The 12,590-nt window shown below is 43.5% G+C and overlaps 2 protein-coding genes and 1 non-coding gene across 9 annotated transcripts in view; 1 reads left to right on the top strand and 2 right to left on the bottom strand.

Moving 5' to 3' along the window:
* The window catches only part of LOC100405754 (large ribosomal subunit protein uL23-like), a 42,307-nt gene extending 31,409 nt beyond the window's left edge, over window positions 1-10,898 (bottom strand). The window contains exon 1 of one of the 2 annotated variants that reach the window (XR_013522696.1): window positions 10,320-10,459. Coding sequence is in view for 1 of the 2 variants with exons in the window: in XM_035255754.3 (XP_035111645.1) it covers window positions 10,494-10,626 (133 nt within the window). In the remaining variant the exon portion in view is untranslated. Of the gene's footprint in view, window positions 1-10,319; window positions 10,460-10,493 lie in introns of those variants that run through there. The other variant, XM_035255754.3, reaches the window with a different exon arrangement.
* Window positions 6,003-6,142, bottom strand: LOC118144526 (U4 spliceosomal RNA). Its single transcript, XR_004729300.3, has one exon. It is a non-coding gene; the product is annotated as a U4 spliceosomal RNA (small nuclear RNA).
* Window positions 10,652-12,590, top strand: part of ANO6 (anoctamin 6) — a 209,952-nt gene continuing 208,013 nt past the window's right edge. For 3 of the 6 annotated variants that reach the window (XM_002807084.7, XM_009003603.5, XM_054238149.2), the window contains exon 1: window positions 10,652-10,929. In XM_002807084.7, the coding sequence (XP_002807130.2) occupies window positions 10,860-10,929 (70 nt within the window). In that variant the 5' untranslated portion in view covers window positions 10,652-10,859. The remainder of the gene's footprint in view (window positions 10,930-12,590) is intronic. The other 3 variants (XM_078338862.1, XM_078338861.1, XM_054238148.2) reach the window with 2 other exon arrangements.

Genomic DNA, 12,590 nt, shown 5'->3' with positions numbered 1-12,590 from the left:
GGAATCCGGCCATGATGTGGTTTGCCCACTTGTTGAAACCACTGCTCTAATTATTGCAGGGGTTATTTTGAATCTCTTTGTAAGTGAGATTCTCATGTCATATTTTCCCTGATACCTTGCTTTTTAAAGTATCATATATTTTAAAAATGGAATTAAAATCAAAATAACTCTGAGATTGTGTTATAACCCCCCTCTTCACCTCTCCTTATTTCCCACCCCCAACCTCAGCAATGACTCAAGATTTTGTAATATTAAACCGAGCATGTGGCTATTTTGTGGGTCTTTGATGTTTTCCATCCTGTATGACAATTGAGGACAAGCTACCAGCAAAACTGTGGCTTCTACTCAACTTCATAAGCTCAAAGAACCAAGTCTCTCTCTTTTTTTTTAGCAAAAGCATCCTGCCCACTAACCCAGATGCCCTCATGCTGTGGTTCTAATCTAATCCAGCAAGGTGGGTAACTCTAATCCTATTTTTTGCAATGATCCTTGTACCATAGCAACAAAGAAGCTACACATCAAGACTCAGGAGACTGCCATGGGAAAGGCAATTTATTAAATTTTTTCTAAAATCTTCAAGTGGATTTCTTTGCCAGACTTCCCTCACAGAACAAGAACACTTAACTCAGAAAATTTGCTAATAAAAAAAATTATCTGTATTAGTTCATTTTTGAGCAGGGCTATAGGTTATCTGGCCTAATTCCCCACCACCTTCAAAAAACATATATAGTCTCAAAGTTCTGCCTTCCCAACATTAGAACACTCTCTTCTCAGAACCCAGGTTATCAGAGTCAAAGAGATTAATGCTCACATCAAAGACCACTTTCCCATTTCATTTGCTCACTGTTCTGTGCATAAGAAAGATGGGTCCTGGAGAATGACAATGAACCAAAATAGAAACAAAAATCAGCTTCAGTCTGAGTTATCTCTTTACTGGAGCAAATCAGCCCAGTAAAGCCCCTTGGTATATGATATGCAGCTCTTAAGCTGATAAACGTAATTTCTCCTTCCCAACAAATAGAGAATTTGAGAAGGAGTTTGCTTTCACTAGGAAGGCACAGTAAGTTCAAAAAGTCCTTTTCTAGTGCAAACCTTGCCTCCAAATTCCAGATTCATGCCTACTGGACATCTCCACATGGATTCAAACTTACGGGTCCAAAACAAAACACCTACTTCCCCACCCCCTTGCTTTTCTCCAGTCTTTCACATCTCAGACGCAGCAACTCCATTCTTGTAAATAACTCAAGTTAAAACCTTAGAGTCATCCTTGACTTTCTTTTTTTTCATCATACCAAATTCACTACATCAGAAACTCTTTAGAACTATGTCAAAACACATAATTCACATCCACCATTACCACACAGTTCACTGCAATCATCTCTTCACTATATATTTTGAGATGGAGTCTTGATCTGTTTCCCAGGCTGGAGTGCAATGGCACTATCTCAGCTCACTGCAAACTCTGCCCCCCGGGTTCAAGCAATTCTCCTGCCTTAGCCTCCAGGGTAGACAGGATTACAGGCAAGCAGCACCAGACCTGGCTAATTTTTGTATTTTTACTAGAGACAGGGTTTCACCATGTTGGCCAGGCTGGTCTCGAACTCCTGACCTCAGGTGATCCACCTGCCTCGGCACCCCCAAAGTGCTGGGATTACAGGAGTGAGCCACTGTGCCCAGCAAATCTCTTCACTATATTATACAACTAGTCTCCCAACTGGTTGTTGGGAGTCACTCTGTGACCACATTTGCTATTCTACACTCCATTTTCCATAAAGCAGTCAGAAAGATCCTTTAACATACCATCCATCTACTTCAAATATTATTTCCAGACGATTGAGAGTAAAAGCACAAGTCCTTCGGTTGCTCCACGTGGCCCAAAGTAATTTGTAGCACTCCCTCTCTTTCACCAACCTTGACCCCCATCTCCTACCACTCTCCTACTCCACCAGTATGTGCTATGGTTTGAATTTGTCCTCCAAAGTGATGTGTTGAAATCTTGGTCCACAATGCAGTAGTGTCAGGACCTTCATGAGAGGTGTCTGAGTCATGGGTACCAGCCTCACTAATGGATTAATGCCATTATCTTGAGAGTGAGTTTATTATAAAAGGATGAGTTTAATACCAGCTCAAGCTTTACCCTCTTTTGCCCTTCACCTTCCACTATGGGATGGCAGCAAGAAGGCCCTCTCCAGATGTAAGCCCCTTGATCCTGGACTTTGCAACCTCAAGAAATATTAGTTAATACATCTCTTTACTATAAATTACCAGTCTCTGGTATTCTGTTATAGCAGCACAAAGTGAGCTAAGACACTATACCAGTCACCTTGGCCTCCCTGCTCTTCTTGAAGACACTAAGCATGAGTGTCCTCAAGGCTCTGGCCTTCGTATTTCTCTCTTCTTAAAACCCTGTTCCCTCAGGTACTTATATTTCTTGTTCCCTTACTTCTTTGAGATCTCTGCTAAAAGGTCACCTTATCAGAGGCTTTCCCTGACCACCCCACAAAAGGTCCTTCCTCAGTCGTCATTCTCTGTCACTCTGGCCCTGCTTCATTTTTCTCACTAGTACCCGTCATCTCCTGACATATTTATTTGACTCTATTCACTAGAATGGAAGGTCATGAGGGCTGGAAGGTGGTCTGTTTTCATTTTTACTATTGAATCCCCAACATCCATGAAATGGCCAGCATATAGTTCTCAGTAAATATTTGATGGTTTTTTGTTGCTGTTTGTGTTTTGGAGGCAGAGTCTCACTCTGTCATCCAGGCTGGAGTGCAGTGGCATGATCACTGCAACCTCTACCTCCCCGGTTTAAATGCTTCTCCTACCTCAGCCTCCTGAATAGCTGGGATTATGGGCTCACACTACCATGATATTTTTATTAGAGACAGGGTCCACCATGTTGCCCAGGCTGGTCTTGAACCCCTTACCTCAGACAATCCACCCCCCTTGGTCTCCCAAAGTGCTGGGATTACCTCCCAGGCAGTATTTGTTGAATAATCAACTGAATGAAGAATGATGGCAGTATGAGTCAGAACAAGATAGTGGAAATGTGTGGCAGCCATACTTCAAGATGCTCCCAGTGGTCCCTGCCTCTAGTATTCAAGCTCTTGCATCAGCCCCTCTTACAGTGTATACAGCAGACTGATACATGTAACTAATAGCAGAAAAGATAATTTGTGACTTCTAAGGCAGGGTCATAAAGGACATTCTGGCTTCCATCTCATCTACTCTGTTGCACTGCACCATGTCATGAGGACACTCAAGCAGCCTGTGGAGAGGCCTTTGCAGGAAGACTCAGAGACTCCTGCTAAGAAGCACCATGAGATTGAATTCTCTGACAAGTAGATCTTAAAAACCAGTCGTGCTTAAATCCAGTAGCACATTAAAAAGTTAATTTACCAGGTGGGCACATCGCTCACTCCCATAATCCCAGCATTTTGGGAGGCCGTGAAAGTCAGATTCCGAGGTCAAGAGATAGAGACTATCCTGGCCAACATGGTGAAATTCCATCTTTACTAAAAATACAAAAATTAGCTGGGTGTGGTGGTGAGCGCCTGTAGTCCCAGCTACTCGGGAGGCTGAAGCAGGAGAATTGCTGGAACCCAGGAGGCAGATGCTGATAGTGAGTGAGATAGCACCGCTGCATTCCAGTCTGGCAACAGAGCAAGACTCCATCTCAAAAAAAAAAAAAAAAGTAAATTTACCATGATCAAATTGGCTATATTCCTGGGATGCAAGGTTGGTTCAACAAACACAAATCAATAAATGAGATTAACCACACAAACAGAATTAAAAACAAAACCACATGATCATCTCAATAGATGCAGAAAAGGTATTCAATAAAATTCAACATTCCAATGAATTACATATCAAAGGAACACATCTCAAAATAATAAGAGCCTTATATGACAAACTCAGAGCCAACATCATACTAAACAGCGGAAAAGCTGGATGCATTCCTGTTGAAAACCAGAATAAGACAAAGATGCCCAATCTTACTGCTCCTATTCAACATAGTACTGAAAGTCCTAGCTAGAGCAATCAGGCAAGAGAAAAAAATAAAAGATAAAAGGCATCTAATTGGCAAGAGAGAGAGTGAAACTACTTTTTTTCTTTGTAGATGACATGATTCTTTACCTAGAAAACCCCATAGACTCTGCCAGAAGGATCCTAGAACTGATGATAAATGACTTTAGGAAAGTTTCAGTATACAAAATCAATGTACAAAACCCAGCAGCATTTCTATATACTAATAACACCCAACCTGAGAGCCAAATCAAGAACACAATCCCGGCTGGGCACATGACTCAAGCCTGTAATCCCAGCATTTTGGGAGGCTGAGGCAGGAGAATCTCTTGAGCCCAGAAGTTCAAAACCAGCCTGGGCAACACAGGCAGACAGTGTCTTTTAGAAAAATAAAACAAATATTACCAAAGCATGGTGGCATATGTTTGTAGTCCTGGCTACTTGGGAGGCTGAGACAGGAGGAAGGCTTGAGCCTGGGAGGTCAAGGCTGCAGTGAACTGTGATTGTGTCACTGCACTCCAGCCTGGGTGGCACAATGAGACCCCATCTGAGAGAGAGAGAGAGAGAGGAGAGAGAGAGAGAGAGAGAGAGAGAGAGAGAGAGAGAGAGAGAGAAAGGAAAGAAAGGAAGGAAGGAAAGGGAACAACAACAAAAAAAGAGAGAAAGGAATCCTATTTACAGTAACCACAAAAAGTATACAATACCAAGGAATACAGCTTACCAAGGAGGTAAAAGATTTCTGCAATGAGAATTACAAAACACTGCAGCAAGAAATCAGAGATGACACAAAATAAAGGAAAAGCATTCCATGCTCATGGATCGAAATAATCAATATTGTTAAAATGGCCATACTGCTCAAAGCAATTTACACATTAAATCCTATTCCTGTCAATCTACCAGTTATTTTTCACAGAATTAGAAAAAAGCATTCTAAAATTCATATGAAACCAAAAAGAGCCTGAATCACCAAAGCAATCCTAAGCAAAAATAACAAAACTGGGCTGGGTATGGTGGCTCACACCTGTAATCCCAGCACTTTGGTAGGCCAAGGTGGGTGGATTGCTTGAGGTCAGGAGTTTGAGACCAGCCTAGCCAACATGGTGAAATACTGTCTTTACTAAAAATACAAAAATTCGCTGGGCATTGTGGCGTGCACCTGTAGTCCCAGCTACTTGGGAGGCTGAGGCAGGAGAATCACTTAAACCTAGGAGGCAGAGGTTGCAGTGAGCTGAGATCAGGCCACTACACTCCAGCCTCAGTGACAGAGCAAGACTCCATCTCAAAAAAATAAAGTAAAATAAAATAAAATAAAATAGCAAAGATGTAGCGAAGAACAAGGAACATCACAGTACCCAACTTCAAAGCAAAGGCTACAGTAACCAAAATAGCAGGGTACTGTATAAAAACAGACACATAGACCAATGGAATAGGGTAGAGAACCCAAAAATGAAGCCAGATACCTACAACCACCTGATCTTTGACAAAGTGAACAAGAGCAATGAGGAAAGGGCTCCCTTTTCAATAAATGGTTCTGGGATAACAGCCTAGTCATATGCAGAAAGTTGAAACTGGACCTCTTTTTTTCAACACATACAAAAGTTAACTCAAGATAGATTCAAGACTTAAATGTAAGACCTAAAGCAATACAAACCCTGGGAGAAAACCTAGAAAGTGCCATTCCGGACACTGTCTTGACAATGTATTTATGACTAAGTCCCAGAAAGCAATGGCAACAAATATAAAAACTGACAAGTCAAGTGGGACCTAGGAGAGAGCTTTGGCATGGCAAAAGAAACTATCAACAGAGTATATAGACAATTTACAGAATGGGAGAATGTATCCAACAAAGGTCTAATAACTAGAATCTGTAAGGAACTTAATTCAATAAACAAAAAAGAATCCCATGAAAACATAGGAAAAGGACATCAACGAACACCTCTCCCTCTCTCTCTCTCTCTCTCTCTCTTTTCTTCCAGTCTCCATAGAGACTGTCAAAAATTGCCAATGGCAACTATATTGCAAGTCCTCACGGTGGGGTATCGGTAAAAGTTTTCAATTAGCAATAATCGCGCCTTGGATAAACTCATTGGCTACGATACTGCCACTGCGCAAAGCTAATGAACACTTCTCGAAAGCAGACATACAAATGGACAACAAATATATGAAAAAAAATGCTCATTATCACTAATCATTAGAGAAATGCAAATCAAAATCACAATGAGGCTGGGCGCGGTGGCTCACGCCTGTAATCCCAGCACTTTGGGAGGTCGAGGTGGGTGGATCATGAGGTCAAGATATCGAGACCATCCTGGTCAACATGGTGAAACCTATCTCTACTAAAAATACAAAAAATTAGCTGGGCATAGTGGTGCGTGCCTGTAATCCCAGCTACTCAGGAGGCTGAGGCAGAATTGCCAGAACCTAGGAGGCGGATGTTGCAGTGAGCCGAGATCGCGCCATTGCACTCCAGCCTGGGTAAACAAGAGCGAAACTCTGTCTAAAAAAAAAAAAAAAAATCACAATGAGATACCATCTCATACCAGTCAGAATGCCCATTACTAAAAAGTCTAAAACAACAGACTTTGTCGAGGTTGTGGAGAAAAGGCAATACTTAATACACTGCTGGTGGGAATGTAAATTAGTTCAGCCACTGTTAAAAGCAGTTTGGGGATTTTTCAGAGAACTCAGAAATACCATGCAGCCATAGGAAAGAACCAATCATGTCCTTTCCAGTAACATGGATGCAGCTGGAGGCCATTGTCCTAAGCAGATTAATGCAGGGACAGAAAACCAAATACTGTAGGTTCCTTCTTATATGTGAGAGCTGAACATTGAATACATATGGATACAAAGATGGAACAACAGACACTGGAGACTGTTGGGAGAGTGGTAGGTTGAAAGGCTACCTATCGGGTACTACGCTCACTACCCTAGGTGACAGGATCATTCATTCACCAAACCTCAGCAACACACAATTTACCCATAACAAAACAGCACATGTACCCCCAGAACCTAAAATAAAAGTGAAAGAAGGAAAAAAAAAAAGGAATTTCAGGATGGCAACCACAGAACCTTTTTTAAAAAATTATTTTAAGTTCCAGGATACATGTGTATGATATGCAGGTTTGTTACATAGGTAAACATGTGCCATCGTGCACCTATCAACCCATCACCTATGTATTAAGCCCCATATGCATTAGCTATTTATCCTGATGCTCTCCCCCTGCACCCCCCAACCACAGGCCCCAGTGTGCGTTGTTCCCCTTCCTGTGTTGATGTGTTCTCATTGTTTAGCTCCCACTTATGAGAACATGTGGTGTTTGGTTTTCTGTTCCTGTGTTAGTTTGCTGAAGATAATGGCTTCCAGCTCCATCCATGTCCTTGCAAAGGACTTGATCTTATTCCTTTTTGTGGCTGCATAGTATTCCATGGTGTATATGTACCACATTTTGTTTATTCAGTCTATCATTCATGGGCATTAACCACAGAATATTTAAATCCCAAGCATTAGGCCCATAAGACTGTAGGACTCTGTGCGAATACACTGTTTGAATGCCCATGAAACTGTCCCTGCCTGGACTAGATAGTAAAGTTATAGGACTGAATGAGTTCTATAGGGAAAGATGAGAAGAAAAGAGGCCTAAGACCTGAAGCTAGAAAAGCAACAACATTTACAGGATGGGCAGAGAAAGAATATCCTGGTGGCCAAAAGCTGTAGTTAATGACAAATGAATGAGAAAATAATGGTTCTGTGATCCCTGTTGCAAATACAAATAACCTGGCTATATATTAAGAACATTTTATTTCACAAATTATTTTGTATGGATGCTAATTCTTCAGGGATAAGAGTGTGGCTCTTACACAGGCCTATTATCTTGGCTATTTTTGATGCATATATTACTCAATTGAAAAAAAATGTGCAAGAGAAGTTGTAGGAAATAAAATGGATTAGAGGAAAGAATGGAATTTACTAGTAATAGACTCATAGTTAACCTAAGTTAGCAATTCATTCCCTTCTAGCAACAGCTACCTTTACATATAAGGCCAACAATATTCCTCTGCAACATTTATCAAGCAAAAATGTAAACTCTTAAAATCTGTGAAGAATTCTAAATGACTAATTGAAACTTGTTGAAAAACCAACTACAATAATTTTCTAACTACAAAGTAACTTTGAGCAAAGTTTTAGTACATAAAAATGAGAACATTTGGTGAAAAAACTATGGCAGGAAGTTGATGAGACTTTGAATTTAGAATTGGTGGGGAAAAAAGTGATCTGAAAAAAAAATGGATTGGGAGTCTCTGGAGGTGGTTTATGAAGTGGGTATGAGCACAGATTCTAAAACAAGCTGTTCGGGTTTCAATCCTGGCTCTGCTATTTACTCCCTGTGTGATTTTGGACAAGCTGCTCAAGTTGCTTCATACCTGAAGAAGGGGATAACAATCTCTCTAGGGTTGTTATGTGGATTAAATGACTGGATGCCTGTAAAACACATAAAACTTTTCCTAGCACATAAAAAGTACTATGAAAAAATTTGTTATATGAGAATTGTAAAAACTGATCATATAACCAAAACACTTTTGAAGTTTCTACTTTTAGTGAGTCTCACAAGCTCAGGTGAGAAACTTCAGTAAAAGAAAACAATCTCTTCTCATCTTCTTTCTTCTCCCATCGTTTTTTTTTTTTTTCTCCTATTTTCAGAGTACTGTATTGTCTCTTTTACTGAAAACAATTCTCTTTATTCAAAAAGGTACCTTCAGTAGCAAGGATAGTGTTTCCCAGATATTTTCTTTCTTCTTCCCTCTCAAACACTGTCCAGAGATTTTTTTTTTGAGACAGAGTCTTGCTCTGTCACCAGGCTGGAGTGTAGTGGCATGATCTTGGCTCACTGCAACTCCGCCTGCGGGGTTCAACCCATTCTCCTGCCTCAGCCTCCCGAGTAGCTGGGACTGCAGGTGTGGGCCACTATGCCTAGCTAATTTTTTGTATTTTTACAAATGGGGTTTCACCATGTTGGCCAGGACAGTCTCGATCTGACCTTGTGATCCACCTGCCTGGGCCTCCCAGAGTGTTGGGATTACAGGCATGAGCCACTGCACCCAGCCCACAGATACTTTCTTAAAAGCAATTTCATCATGTCTTTTAATGTATATATTCATTGCTATCTTCCCACTTAGATTGGTCTCAATGATTTCTTTCTTTCATAGAAAACATTAAAAATAAGGAGCTGAGGTGTAAGGATTGCTGGAGGCCAAGAGTTCAAAACCAGCCTGGGCAACATAGACCCCATCTCTACAAAAAATTTAAGAATTAGCCCCACGTAGTAAGGATTGCTGGAGGTCAGGAGTTCGAAACCAGCCTGGGCAACATAGTGAGACCCCCATCTCTATAAAAATTTTAAGAATTAGCCCCACGTGGTTGTATGCTCCACTTGTAGTTCTAGTTACTGAACTCCCATCTGGGCAACAGAGCAAGAGAGACTGTCTCAAAAAAAGTATATGGAAGAAAAAAAATGCACAATAGATTTAGCGTTATTACAATAACCCTAGCACTTCAGTGGAAAAAAATATAAAAAATTTCAATGAGTAGTAGACAATAACACATATAACCAAGATTTCAAATATACCTTCTAGTCCTTTTGAGAAGTAAAAATTGACCAACGTGAATGCTTTTTTTTGGAAAAAGTTTTTAAACACACGATCCCCAAAACCTGCCGTTCAAACAACTCCAAGCGTCTTTAAAGTACTAAATCCCTTGGTATTTGTCCTATCGGTCCCTTTGGTTTCCAGGAAAGCATTAAAAATAAAAATAAAAACTCTCTGCCTTATTTTATTTCACTAATTTCTTTTCCCTTATTATAGCTTTCCACATTGCTTTAGAAGAGTTTACATCTAAGTCTAGTGGCCTTCAGCTTCTTCTGCCTCTTTGACACAGAGGACTAATAGGCTGCACGCTTCAGCGGTTATCTTCCGACCACTCCCTGTGTGCTCCTGCGGGCAGGGTAGGGGGCGCTTCTCCACTATCCGCGACCTCAGTGTATGCGGAAATCCTCCTGCCTTTGTGCACACGCCTATTTAGAAAATTTTCTCCACCCCCCCACCCCCATCCGTCCCGCCCCTTCTTCTTTTGCTTGTTCTGTAAGAGTTTTGCCTCTCCTCCCACCCCCACTTACCCGTGGTCTTACCCTACCCCTACAGATTCCACTTTCCCCACTTCGGAGTTAGAGTAATTTAACATCCCCTATTATTAGCTCCACGTCGCCTTTAAACGCCATTCAAAAGAGCTCGCCTACCAGGGTGGTGCAGCTGTGCTGTAGCGGCATTTCCCCCCTCTCCAGCATGAGGTTAAAACAAAGCAAACCGCAGTGTGTGTCCACGGACGACCTTGGAACGAAAAGCTGCCCTGCTGGGGATCAATGTTTGGGGAACCCCGTTCACTCCCGCCCTCGCGTGTTCCCGCCTCGTACTCCAGCTATTCCCCCGCGCGCAGGACGGGACTACTCCCTCTCCATTCTCGCCCGCCGACTTCCTTCTGCGCGCCTCATAAAACCGGGGAAGTTCAACCATTCCGCAGCGAGCCGCGGCGGTCGCACTGGGCATGCTCAGTCTCCGGGCCCCGCTCGGCAGTCGAGAGGTTTCCTCCTGCTCTGGGCTCGGGTCGGCGGGCGTCTGGGCTCGGCTTTTCCAGACGTGGGCTGGGCAGAGCGGACCCTGAGCCCGAGCTACACGCGCCCCGCGGTCCCCGACTCGACCCTTGGGAGAGCCGCGCTGTTCCGGAACCTGGGAGCCCCCAACTTCGTGCCAAGTTCGGAGCCGCCTTCTGAGGGAGAGACATGAAAAAGATGAGCAGGAACGTATTGCTACAAATGGAGGAAGAGGAGGACGACGACGATGGGGATATCGGTGAGCGAAGGGTCCTAGCGTCTCCACCCGAGAGCCCGAACCAGCACGGGAAGAAGTTCGGGGACTGCGCGGGGCGCTACGCTCACCGCAGGGGAGGTTGGCCGGGACCCTCGGCCTCTCTGGGCTGGGGAGGAAGCCTGCTGTCCCCGGCTGGTTGCACACTCAGGCCCGGGTGCGGCCCCGGCGGGGGCGGAGGCGCGGGGCGCGTGGTGGCCGGGAGGACAGGCTCCGGAAGGGCGGGGGATTCCACCCCCGAGAAGTCTGGCAGCAGCGGGACGCCTTCCCGTGCTAAAGTCTGCACTCAGAAGCAACTTTGGGGTCACTTCCCAGCTTCCCACAATGCTAGCGCTGCCGAGGAGCCTGGGCACGGGGGCGAGCCCCAGAGCGGGGTCCTAGGAGCGGGCCCGCGTTTGGAGGACCGGGTGTGACCCACCTGAATCCTCGTAAAAGCAGACCAAAGGCTCCGGGAGGGTTGAGGCCGGGGGCGGCGGCCTGGGGTAGTGATTTGTGGTCGCTAGGCGCGCGCTGAGAACCCTTTCCCATCTGCGGAGCCCGCCGGGGCAGTGATGAAAGGAGGAATCCCCCAGGCAGGGTGGACCGCAGGGCATTTCCCACGAGTCCTGAGGGTCCTTGGGTATTGGGGAGCAAATCTGGAGTGCCCCATTTCTAGTTAAAGCTAAAAATGCATGGAAGTGACAAGCCGTACTGAGGGATAGCTGTTTTAAGAGAAACAGAAAGAAAAAGGCAAACCAAAGGGGTGGGAGGAGTGAGGAAGGGGAAAGGAATGGGAGGACCAGTGAGAAAATCAGGTCCCTAAAGAGAACACTGTGGGGTGGGGGGTGGGGGGCGGGGATGATGGCATAATGTCCCTCCAGAAGACTGTAATTAAATTACCATGTCAGTCTGTTGTGGCGACTCGGCTTAGTCTCCTGGATGCCAAATCAATTTTAAAACAGAACAGATCCTGCTGATGTTCTAAAGCTTTGTTGTTCTTTAACAACTTTAAAAGTAACATAATTTTAGGAGTTGGGTGTGGTTTTTATTTCTGTCACATTTTAGGCACGAATCATTTAGATCAAAAGAATTTGGTAACTTCTTGGTTGTCCAGGGACAAATCCAATAAAGGAGATTACACTCCATGGTTTAGTTTCACCTTTCATTCATTCATTTAAGAGCAATTTACTAGATATTCATTCTTAAGGGGGGAGCAAATAGTAGTAGCTTTTATAGGAGAGAAAACGGAAGCGCACAGGTTGGTCTGCCCAGCTTCTCACCCTTTGAAACCCAGGTTTTCGGACTTGTAAGACCAGTGCAGATTAATACTCTTACTACTGGGTCACAGTGGTTGTTACTACTGTTTAGCAAGGTTAAGTAGTACCTGATGATTGCATAAAACATAAATCATAGGAGCGAAGTTTAAAACGTTACAATAAAATTGGCGCGGTCTGTTTCCCAGGAAAGTATTCTTGTCTCTTATGGTGAGGTGCAGTGTTTATAATGAGTATTGTAAATAAATGAAGGCAGAAGCTCAAATGGAAACTGAAGTAAGCAAGAGGCTCTGAGCTTTATTTGTTTTACTGTTCCAGCAATAAATCTCAGTTTATAAAGTAATTTGGTCTAGCCTGTGTTTACCTATTTAAGTGTGTGGCAATAAGCTCTTT

The sequence above is a fragment of the Callithrix jacchus genome, chromosome 9 (genome assembly GCF_049354715.1).
Source record: "Callithrix jacchus isolate 240 chromosome 9, calJac240_pri, whole genome shotgun sequence".
Classification (NCBI taxonomy): domain Eukaryota; kingdom Metazoa; phylum Chordata; class Mammalia; order Primates; family Cebidae; genus Callithrix; species Callithrix jacchus.
Note: the sequence above shows the minus strand (reverse complement) of the source record. Positions and strands in the feature narration are given on the sequence as shown.